This window comes from Taudactylus pleione, unplaced genomic scaffold (assembly GCF_031769625.1).
Source record: "Taudactylus pleione unplaced genomic scaffold, aTauple2 ptg000387l, whole genome shotgun sequence".
Taxonomy (NCBI): domain Eukaryota; kingdom Metazoa; phylum Chordata; class Amphibia; order Anura; family Myobatrachidae; genus Taudactylus; species Taudactylus pleione.
This window is the reverse complement of record NW_028284788.1, coordinates 1,353,301-1,365,624: the sequence shown is the minus strand read 5'-3', so window position 1 is coordinate 1,365,624 and position 12,324 is coordinate 1,353,301. Positions and strand designations below refer to the sequence as shown.

The following is a 12,324-nucleotide window of genomic DNA, read 5'->3' as shown; positions in this document are numbered from 1 at the left end:
GAAACTGTAGTAACTTTGCTCTGTGTTTGCTTCCAATGCCACAACCAAGAAGTCAGACTCATGTATCAAGTTTTGTAGCATAACTGTAGCAATCTCTTCATTATCTACTTGCACTCCAAAAGACATTAATTGCTGAGAAACAGAAATAATTTTGACAATATAGTCACTCATACTGCTGGATTCACATAACTTGGCATTGCATAGTGCATGTCTTAATCATGAGAACTCCATCTTGGTAAGCTGCCTGCAGTGCTGTATACATGTCTTTTGTTGACAACTTTCTATGTATTATATAGGACACGTGTTGCTCTACACTTAAGCCAATAGTACCCAAGGCTCTCTCTACATCCTCTGGGTTTGCACTGTCACCATGATCTACCATAACTTTCCACAACCTTTCACACTATAATTGCATTTCCATAGCAAACTTTGATGTTGTATCAGTTTCTGCACCTTTTAGCTTGTTAAACCCGAATTATAGGTGTAGTTCTTGTGTGCATGTTTCTTACACACATATTATGCAACCTCTGTACTGTAATCAGTTTCTGTGCCGACACAATGCGTTGGAAATACTCTGTGCTGTCTTTACTCTGTGTTATGTAGCAGTCTATGTCTTGCATGTGCCTAAGATGGTGCCTGTGTGCTGCCAGGTAGTGGTGCAGGATCACTGGAAGCGTGTAATCGCAAGTCTCTTAGGAGTTAAGTGGAAGACTTACATCTCCCTCTGTAGCATTCTAACACAGTGGACTTATTGGTCCATGTATTCACAGTACTAGCCTCAGGGCCATCTTGGTAAAGGAAGTGAAGCCTCCTGGAGGAGCAACCTGGAGTTTGAGCTATAGCAATTTCCAACTTAAACAGGGATATCTCAATAAATGTACATTTTTGCTCAAAGAAGAATGCATATCAAGCAAATCAATAGTTAGTGTTGTATTAAATACTATAGGTTTTTTCTTTGTTATATTTAATGATAGTGTTCATTTAAGTATTAGCTATAAATGGAAAAAAATAATAAAACATTACATGTGGCCTTGAAAACAGCATTTTTTGTTATTAATTATAAATTATATTATGAATAGGCCCTGACAAATAAAGCTGTTGAAGTTTCATTAAGCAGTTAGTCAACCACCAACCATGTGTTTTTGTTCATGTGTCATCCTCTTATCCTTGAAGCAGTCCTTCAGTAACCCCTTTAACCAGCCCTCAGGAACTGCCCACAGAAATTGACTATCTTAATTGTGTCGAAATCATAAACACACAGAACATCCCAGAAAACAGCAACAAAAAGGGTGTTTCTGTTTCTAGAAGGTTGGTGGAAAATTTACATTAAATAGTATTTTTTGTGCTATGTTTTTGTGTCAATATTATTTACTCTTTGCAGAGTCCAGAGCACCCAGGGATTCTATGAAATTTGGGACCGTATACTTCCCCACAGAGCAACAAGTTTCTACAGTGCATCTACACCTTTCTACGCTGTTTCACTCTCAAACCCTGCATTTACATCCTCAAACCCTGTGTGTTCTTTCTCCTTATCTGACTCACTCCCCGATTCATCTACTCTTCAACTATCCTACAATTTAGCATATTGCCCTGTTTCACCAAAAGCAGAGGTTCTTATGGTTGCCTGTCCACCATCTGTCAGTGAACACAATGTCACGTGCACACCCTCAAAGTCTGAAGTCACTGAAGAACTAAGATACTGGCATATCAGAGCACAAATGAAGGAAGCTGATGCTCCAAGACCAAGGTCTTTGGATAGAAAAGGAGCTGTAAGGCTGCACAGTGGAACATCTGGAAGTCATATTGGATGCTCACAGACACAGACAGCACAGGTTGGTCTTGTGTTATGCCTGGATTAGTCTAAATGCTAGATAAAGAAATTAACTCACTTCTGCTTTCCAGGATATGGAGTATAATCCTTGGTAATAAATGGCTTTTCAATAGTATTTACTAGATGATCCATGTGAGTCTATTCGTGAGCCATACCGATAAATAAGTTATATTGCTAATGTCCTCCTGGCTGAATCACGAGTCTCACGGGTACTTCCGCCCAGTTGCGTCTCCCATTGCCGCCCATCCTTATGAGACATCCCCACGTGGTTGCCATTATATCCGCTTCTCCTTGGCATGTGTTCACTGCCCCACTCCTCCGGTTACAGTCTGCCTTCCTCATGCGGAGGCCATCACGTTGCGCATGCGTGGTAGAGACATCTGGCTTGTGTTCCACAGTCATCATGCAGGGGCCATCATGTTGCGCATGTGTGGTAGAGTTATCCTGCTTGCGTTCCACAGTCATCATGTGATACAGTCCCCATTGTGGTGTATGTCTGCTCTATGGTCTCATCAATTGAAGTTCCTTAGCAGTCGCCATATTAACTGGGATAACAGTTACTATAAGGAGAAATGTTATTAGTGTGTATAATTGAATATGCATGTACATTCTTGTTTCCTTATCTGATCTCATATCATAAATAGTGTAGCCAGTGCGAGGATACCGTTAGCCCCATAACAGTATTAGCATTCCCGCTAGGCTGTTTTAGTGGGGCGCCGCACCCTGCCCTATTTCTAAAGGACAGAAAGCACCCTTCCCTCCAGTGCGGCGCCCCGTTGAGACAGCCTGCAGGTTCTGTCTCCACCCACGGGTCACAGTGTCCCACGGGAGGTCAAAACATTGGTGCAGCGGTTACCGGGTCATCTAGTAAATAATATTATAAGCTATTTATTACCAAGAATTATACTCCATATCCTGGAAACTGGAAGTGAGGTTACAAGTAGGCATAACGAGGCATAATCTAGTCCTGATTGAAAGGGGTATAAAGAACAGTTACCCCAGGTCAGCAGCACCCCTTGATGAAGTCCAAGAAGGACAAAACGTGTTGGGAAGCTGCCTCTTGCCTAAATGAACCATTGAGATAAGCACCTTATGAATTATTGTGTTTTTAAGAATCTGTTTTAATTTTTTTAGGAGTCTTTTAGATTGTTTTTTAGAAACATCCTTTAAGCTTCCTATTAATTATGCTGTGTCTATGACATCAATTGTTTTTCAAATCGCCTATCATTATTTATCTAAGCTATTGTATTTTGTATTATTTATAGCAATTTGCACTTTATTCTATGCACTTTAATTGTTGCACATGGTACATACAGACCTGAGGGTCATTGGCAGAGCCTATAGAAGCACGTGAAGGCTCATGCATATATGTTAGTCTATTTATTTATTTACATATATATTTTTTTTCTTTTCCTCCTTTAATGAATAAATTTCATAATTTTATACACTTCAGTGTATACATATGTTCTTTATAGCACTCTAGTTAGTCACGTTAGTCGCTGAGACCCTGTACACGTATTGTTACCAGGTGTATACAATATGTGCCACCTTATTTGGCCTAGCCGACACCCTGTATACATAGAGAGTACGTACACACGTGTGTGTATATATATATATATATATATATATATATATATATATGTATATACAGTATATAAAATATCTTTCTTTTTTACTATTTTGAGCAAACACCCCAAATAAGTTGACGCCGGTACCCTACACTTTACTATATATATATGGGTGTATATATATATATATATATGTATATATATATATGTATATATATAGAGAGAGCATCTCTGCAAGTGAAACATGTTGAAAAAACTAGAGCAGTATTTTAGGAAAACAGGTTTAAGTTTTAGTGCACTCCAAAGGCATCCTGACGTTATTGCAAAACTTTTGAATATTCCTTGCTGACCATTTTATAATTGTTGATGATTACTGACAGACAACAAATGTGCTACAGTATGTAAATATGCTATGTTACATCAATATTTATCCAAATGTTGTGAGTAGCAAGAACAACTAGAGGAAATGAAGAACCAGGTAACATAAGAAAGGAAATTCATTAGTTTGGTTCTTACATATTTTGTATAGTGATGTACAGTAAAATGGGATTTAATGAAGATTTACAGATGAGCAACAATTGAAGTGTAAAATTAGAAGTGGCAAGATGGTAGGGAGGACCATCGACCATTGGTGGTTTTGCTACCATTGATGGTCTATGGCCGATGGCACGTGTTTGCACCGATACCCCACCATGGATGGCAATGTCCCGATGTTGAAGAACAACGGCATTGCCGGTCCAATGTTTGACTAAACCATCAATGATTTTCTGTCAGTGGTTTAAAGCCAGCGATGGTAGAGACATCAATCGTCATCACTACAGTACGGAAAATGTAAGTGAATGAAGTCTTATAGCATTATAATTAAAGCAGTAAGAGAAATGTTAGTTTTGCATATCGTCATATACTTTACCACTGCAAATGAGTAAAAGCAACCATATACTTTAACAAATCTTGGAATAACAGACTTTATATGAGCTTTGTAACCATATTACGCACTAAAAAAATGAATGGAGATTGAACGGATCAAATGTTGGTAAATAAATATAGGCATAATATTACCACTATCGGCTTGGCTAGAAGTGAAACTGTAGCCAGAAGTGAGACAGCCACTTTGCTGAGTGACCGAATCGCCTGTATGTGGCTGTCTTTAGACCAAGGAACTGATTTTCTGTCGCAGCCACTTCTGTGAAATGATGCTAATGCTGCAACCGATGAGCTGTCTATTGAGTATCCCACCAGCTGCAGCTCCATTATGCTTTGGTGCAGATTGAGTGGACATCGGCTGCACCATTGGATATCTGAGCAACCCTTTGGTTGCACAGAATGTCCAACAGTATTTGACTGCTGGCGACAATGGAGCTGCATCATCCAACGCAATCCCTGAAACTGACACCCCCCCGAAATGCCCGCCGACTTGAACCACCCCCTCTGTCACCACCCAGGAACGCCTATTGGAACTGCATGGAGATCCATGCAATTCCGATTTGCATCCGATGGTGGTGACCATCGGGACGCATGCACAATGCATTTCGGATGCATGCACATAAGTAAAACACAGGGCACTTGGTCCCGATGCTTTACTTCTGTCCGCGTCTGAATTAGGCCCTGAGAGAAGAAGGTTGAAGGGTGATGCAGCTCCACTGTCGCCAGCAGTCAAATACTGTGTTTAAAACAAAAGACTCCCGCTGTGTGTTTTAATAGATATGGATAGTATGCTTTATTTACATGTCAGTGTGTATTCTACCATATCCTATGAATAGCATGTCCAGCATGGTATCAGGATTTCTCTTTTTTTTTTAACCCTCTGGACGCCTACATGGACTGAAGAGAAGATGAACAACTCATAAGAGAGGTGAGTGGAATCAGTATGAATGACCGCCGGCTGTAAGGCAAACCGGCAGCAGTGAAGATCCCGACAGGGGATTTAGGTAAGTATAAATAACCCTACCCCCCTAACCCTCCCTTAGGGGTGCATAACCCTAACCTCCCTCCTAGTGCCTAACCTTAACCCCCCCTAATTGCCTAAACCTAACCCACCGTCCCCGCAGTCAAAACCTAATTCTCCTGGGGGGGTGCCTAACTCTAAGCCCCCCAGGAGCCCCTAACCTAACCCTCCCCCAATGCATGCACCGCCAATAGCTCTCACTGCCGCAGTGGAGACTGGACAGACCTGCAGATGAGAACCCAGCAGCACAGGCACATTTAAGTATTATAGAAGTCTGGGATTAAGGCTTGGGTGACACATCATATGCAGAGTGCATAATACTAGTCTATATGAAAATCCGCTATGGCCTTTCCTGTCTCCACCATGCGCAGTGGTAGCCAGGGTGTGCGTCCCACCATAGGCTCCCACTGCTGTGACAGACGGACAGGATAAGTTTGCAGTCAGGGCAGTAAGGGCTATTATGCAGCATTACCCACACTACCTGATAACATCCAGCCAGCTATACAAGGTCTACTTTCCTTGAAATTAAGGTGTGGTCACTGTTGTCATCTCCCTAACCATGCTGCCTGCACCTCTGTGGCATGATGCATTATACTGCCAGCTACAGGAAAGTAATGTTTGCAGGAGATGCCGCCTATTGGCAAATATAAGGGACTAGTATATGACCAGTCATTTAATAGGTTGTTAGTGAGTGTGGCGACATGCCCCCAAAAAGGCCACAACACGCCTGCTTTTGAGTTGCCACCCCCCATTACATCCAAAACTCATACGTATGTTCAGTCCACCAATAATCGCCCAACTGCAAAAACATCAGCATTGTGTCTATGTACCTTCAACCTTCTTCTCTCAGGGCCTGATTCAGACTCGGACAGAAGTAAAGCATCGGGACCAAGTGCCCTGTGTTTTACTTATGTGCATGCATCCAAAATGCATTGCGCATGCGTCCCGATGGTCACCGCCGTCGGATGCAAGTCGGAATGGCATGGATCTCCATGCAGTTCCAATAGGCGTTCCTGGGTGGTGACAGAGGGGGTGGCTCAAGTCGGCGGGCATTTCGGGGGGGTGTCAGTGTCAGGGATTGCGTTGGATGATGCAGCTCCAATGTCGCCAGCAGTCAAATACTGTGTTTAAAATAAAAGACTCCCGCTGTGTGTTTTAATAGATATGGATAGTATGCTTTATTTACATGTCACCATATCCTATGAATAATTAGTAGTCCTATATGAGATTTATAGTTGATGTGAGAGATTACAGCATGTAATGCTGCACTGAAATAAAATCCTATTCGGTTACGATGTAAATACTTAAAAGTGGATGATGTTAGATCTATTTGGTGAGAGAGTACAGCTGGCACCGATAAATAAGCAACCCAGTACTCTCGTGTGGCAAAAGAATTATGTATAAATAGACAGCTGTTCTCTGATATATAACAGTCTGTCATAATATACTACACATATTTCACAGAGAGTGGACCTACCTTTTGTATATACAGCGTGGCATAATAAGGTTAAAAGTGTAGTTTTGCATAGCAATAAATCCTTTATCTACTATTTCCCTTATGCTACCAACTAATAATGAACAAATACATAGCCCCCCACGGAGCGCTACCCGGAAGAAGGGAGCCGGCGGTGACACAGGTGTGCACGCTCACCGCCGGCTACCCCTCACTTCTAAACAGCCGAAGAGAGTGACGATCCAGCTGCCATCACGGGACCCACCTAGGACTTTCTCCTACTTTACCACCAAGACCCGGGAAGCAGCGTGACGGAGGCAGCAACATACCCAGCAGACGGCAACACTGAACACGGAGGTAGCTTTCTACAGACTTTTCTGCAAGTTCACATTGCATCTACTCAGAGGGAGAACGAGATAAAGACTCAAGCCACATATCACCACACTTTTCTCTATTTACAACTTATCATCAAAACTTTCATTTATTCCAAGACTTTTTTTTTTTTTACAGCACTGCCATTTTTAACAAAAAAGTTTACATTCTGCATAACAATTGTTTTTTAATATTTGTTGACATCATTTTAATACATTTATGAAATTGAATATTATTGTCATGTATGAACATATGAAGGCACCTGTTTATGACAGCAGTCCATTTTAGATCAATTTGTTTATTCAGTGTTGCATTATTTATTGCTGAACATATATTACCTTATACTTTTACTATTTTTATTAATAAATACTAATATTCCTACTTGCGCCTCACACGCATTATAGTTACCAAATACATAGCTGTCTTGTGAAAGATGACAGCTATGTATTTGCATAATAGATTGAATCTGTATAGGGCATAAGGTGGCAGGCAGGTATAAAAAGAATATTACTTAATTCAAAAGTCTGCCAGATTTGAGCAGTTACAGAATCCTTTTAGCAACAAATGTTACTAAAATCTGGATACAATGATGATATTGTGGAAGAACTAAATGTGTCAATTTATTGCTTATAAACTCATGATAATTACACAGGACCACATATCTTCCTACTTCATGCTCATTGTAAGTGTTCAATTATAAATCTCATATAAAGGACTAATAATTAATCACTATTAAAACACACTGCGGGACTCTTGTTTTAAACACACTTTTTATTTGTAATGTCAATACAATATGTTTGTTTGAGTCTAGAAACACTTTCTTAAATATTTTGCTGTTTATTACATATATATGTGTGTGTGTATATATATATATATATATATATATATATATATATATATGAATTGAGTAATAAAAGTTATGTTTTAATTATTATTTGTACGCCTTGTAAGAGGAAAACCCCTTTTTTGTTATTTGAAAGTCTTTTGCAGTAAAAGTACAGGTACCAGCGGACCCATAATGCTCCACATGCTGGTACTTGTGGTTCTCTAAGTACCAGCATGCGGGGGAGGCTTGCTGGCACCTGTAGTTCTTTTGCAAAGGACAATATTTACACAATCTATCTTTTACACCACACATTTACACTATCAACCCGGCACCCACCGGCCAAGGATAGCTCTGGGCTATCAGCCTAGGCCTGGGGGGCCCTGGAGAGGGTGAACCGATGAAAGGGATTCCCTGGCTGTGGAATTACCCCCCCCCCTCCCCTGCTGGAAAGAGTCTGATGCTGGTTATAGAAATTACAGGGAGCCCTACTCGTTTTGTCCCCTGCATTTTCACAACCAGGACCGGATCTGAAAAGACCTGTGCTGGTACTTAAAATACACCTACGCATTTTGTCCCCCATATATTTAGAACCAGGACAAGCTGTACAGAGCCCGGGGCTGGTTATGCTACTGGGGAGGGGGTGCACATATTTTTTTTTTAAACACAGACAGAAGACTTCATAGATCTCACTGATCTGTGAAGGCTTCTGTATAACTCACACCTTTTAATGCTAGTCGCATAGGGAAATACTCACACAGATTCGCATAGTGTAATAGCCTCGAGCTCAAAAATTTGCAGGCTATTAAATTTGCGAGTCCGGGCACCAACCTGCACCTTCAAAAAATGCGAGAAGGTGCGAGTTTTATTTGAACTAAAACTTGAACACTATTACATTTGGCCTTTTGTGTTAAATTTTTTATTTGATGTTGATAAATCCTCTATGTAAAAGTACTGATGTTTTTACAGTATTTTATTTTGAATGTGATTTGGGTTTATATTCAATTTTACCTTTGGTAAATCTCTGATGTGCAAAATTAAATTCAAATACACCATAAATCCAAAATCGAACTTTAATAAATATACCCCTAGATGTATAAGAACACATCTGTAGGTCTAAAAGTATCTGATAAAAGAAAGCAATAACGGTAATAAAAAAAGCTGCAATTGGCAAAAAGAGTTTGCAGATTTGAGGTTTTCACTGCATTTCCACATATTGCCCTATTCAATTCCATGACATTTTCGCATTTGCGAAAACTCCATAGGTAAAAACAGGTGAGAAAGTTTCACTACCCAAAGGCAGAAGAAAAGATGTGCAAAATCCCTATTTTTGACAAAAAAATTGGGGATTTGGCTCAGAGGTACAAACTGATTTTCCCAAAATATCCTGTTCTATTCACTAGTTTCGCCATTTGCTGCATTCGCACATCTGTGTTTTTGCCTGTTTTGGAATGGAATATGGCGGTCAAACAGGCAAATGAGGTGAAAAGATTGCAGCGGCTAATGCATTTCACCGGTTGCGACTTTTCACCTCTAATTGAATCTGCCCCTCAGTCGCACACAGATATAAAGTGTTGCATATAAATTAATCCTAGTTGCACCACATTACTACTAAGATGCATTTTTGGGAAAAGAAGATGCGAAGGAGATGCCCGGCACTAGCAGAGTCGCATGGAACTTGGCGGTCCAAGAGGGGCTGTTCGGTGTGACTGCAGCAAGGATGTATGAGGAAAACATATGTAAAAAGATAATTGCAGGGTCCCTCAAGAGACAAGCTTTCCATACATGCACTGGCACCATATTACCAGACTGGAAATGATGCCCAAGAAATATCATATTCAAATTTATTACACCATGTTCTTAATGTGGCTGGCAGATAACCACTATTGACCTGTATCATTGGTTGGTAAATTTACTAATGGTCAGTTTTGGTTGTAAACCAAAATCCTATAGACATGGACAGATATCACTATTGTTTAGAAGTGTAAAAACTGTCTAATTATCATCTGTCGAGTTTCAGCTTCAATTGAAACCCAATGTTTATGTCAGTTAGTTTTTGCAGATCTAAATGCTGTCGGTTTTGATCTTTCATTTCAAAACCTACGGCAAAGAGAAATTTAAATCCGACAGCAAAGCCCCCTTGAACCAAAGCTCTGCACAGATCAGCCCTGGGCTGACCAGTTTAGAGCTGGTTGCCAGGGGCAGAACTATGGGAGACAATGGAGGTGCTTGCCGCAGGGCTCCAGCTCTGAAGGGGCACCTCCTCCATTGTCCACAACATATTCACCCTATTTATGGCTGTAACTTTGTACCCGGAGACACGGCCGCCCAATACGTGGCACCCCTTCCCGACACCTGAGAAGCCACCATAAACTAGTGAAGAGCTCCATGTCAGACCATCAGCTGCTGCCTTCATCTATCTATTGCCTATCTATAGCCTGTCTGCATGCAAATTGCTACATTACAGTGTCAACGGCTGTGACGGGGGGGGCACCAAATTATAACTTGCTTCTGGGATGAACTTACGCCACAGCTGGTTGCCATTATGTCAGGGGCACTCCACACTGTGTGTCTACCTGCTATAGCCAGCCCCCCGGCTGGTTCAGTCAGGTGCTGGTTATTGGAAAATCAGGGGAACCCAACACAGTTTTCCCCCTATTTTCTGTCATTAGCTTAGACTGATTTTGATGTAGGGACCTCACACATTTTTTAACTTACCTAATGAAGCCTGCACAGCTCAAACTGTGCAGGTGTTTTTTTCTGGTGAGTTAACCATAATGTTTATGGCACGTTTTTGTCGGTTTACAAAGCAACCATTAGTAAATCTTTGTTTTTTTTCATCTTGTCTATATAAAAAAATCAGTTGTTGGATGTTCTAATTTGTTCTAAAGTCAGGTTTTTGGTAGTTTTTCTGTTGGTTTTTGACCCTAGTAAATTGTCAGTTTGTAAAAACTGCATACCACTTCTTTCTGGAAGAATCCCAAACCTGGTTAGCTGGGATGGAGCGGTAACCAGTCCTTTAGTTAAGCTAATTACAAATCATTTTCAGTATAACTTTGAGACCAACAATATTTTAGTCTGTATTTATTCAGATTCTTACATTATTTTCCTGTCTTGTTCCAGAAGATACCACCTAGGCATGTGCTGAGAAGGACAGCAGAGGGGGCACCGCTGCAGTGGTATGACCAAGAGGAGGCACAAATTATAAGCCAGGTGTAGAAATCTCAGGATTGCACAAAATGACCCACTTACAGAGACACCACTATATTTGTCTGTACATGTTTTTTTGCCTATTTCACTGTCATGTTGCCAGTCTCATTCCCTAAATGTTTGCTGGTCAAAAAACTTTTTTTTTTTTATCCGTGAGTACTTGCCTCTTACAGTGCATTGCAGACACAATAATACTGAAAACATGCTGGTACTGTATGTTTATTACATTACAGTTAAAAACAGAATGAAGCTGATTTTAGATGCCCTTTAGGTTATTTTTAAAAATATATGCTTTGTATTTAAATCTTTTTGTGAGTCTCTGAGCACCGCCATATTAATTTATATATATGTACAGTATGTATAATATATATATATATACAATGAGATCATGTATCTGAGAACAAACTGATCATTAGTTCTAATAAAGAATATTGTTTACAAGTCTCGTCTCTAAGTTAGAATACAATAGCGACCTCCATTTACATAGACCAGCGGTTCCCAAACTGTGCGCCGTGGCATGCTGGGGTGCCTCGGGACACTTGCAGGGTGGCCTCAGGTTGGTGGTCCAGCACCAAATCAAATTATTTATGGTCAATGTAATGTAAATATGAGGACAAACAGAAGCTCAAAGCTGTCCACCACCACATAACTGAACCTAAGGATGACAGGTAAGCACACTTACTCAATAACAAACATTTGGCTTAGGGGTGCCATGAAAACAATGCTGATACTCTAAGGCACCGTGATTCAAAAAAGTTTGTGAACCTCTGACATAGGCAATAGTTACAATCTGCTTATCTTTAAATAAGTGTTCCCATTTCTCATTATTGATCAGTTGTACAATTCATCTTGTTATCTCCTTGTCTATGCTTATTGTATAAACTTTCTAAATTTATATTTATTTAAAAAGACTATTAATATATGTAATCACGTTTCAGGAAGGAACTAAGGGCCTGATTCAGAGCCGCTCGTAAGCGGCCGCTCGTTCGATCCGACCGATGTTCGCACAACTGCGCATGCATACGGATTTTAATACGCATGTGCGAACCAGTCAGTGCGGCCGAAAATCGTGTGCTCGCTAAATAGCGAATGCCTGCTATTTTGAGTGACAGAATGAGGCGT

General features: G+C 40.5%; 1 protein-coding gene across 5 annotated transcripts in view; it reads left to right on the top strand.

Annotated features, from left to right (window-relative positions):
- The window catches only part of INAVA (innate immunity activator), a 202,543-nt gene extending 190,937 nt beyond the window's left edge, over nt 1–11,606 (top strand). For 4 of the 5 annotated variants that reach the window (XM_088445759.1, XM_088445758.1, XM_088445760.1 and 1 more), the window contains 2 exons: nt 1,382–1,832; nt 11,116–11,606. In XM_088445759.1, coding sequence (XP_088301885.1) covers nt 1,382–1,832; nt 11,116–11,211 — 547 coding nt within the window. In that variant the 3' untranslated portion in view covers nt 11,212–11,606. Of the gene's footprint in view, nt 1–1,173; nt 1,309–1,381; nt 1,833–11,115 lie in introns of all 5 variants that reach the window. The other variant, XM_088445763.1, reaches the window with a different exon arrangement.
- Nucleotides 11,607–12,324: the final 718 nt, after the last annotated feature.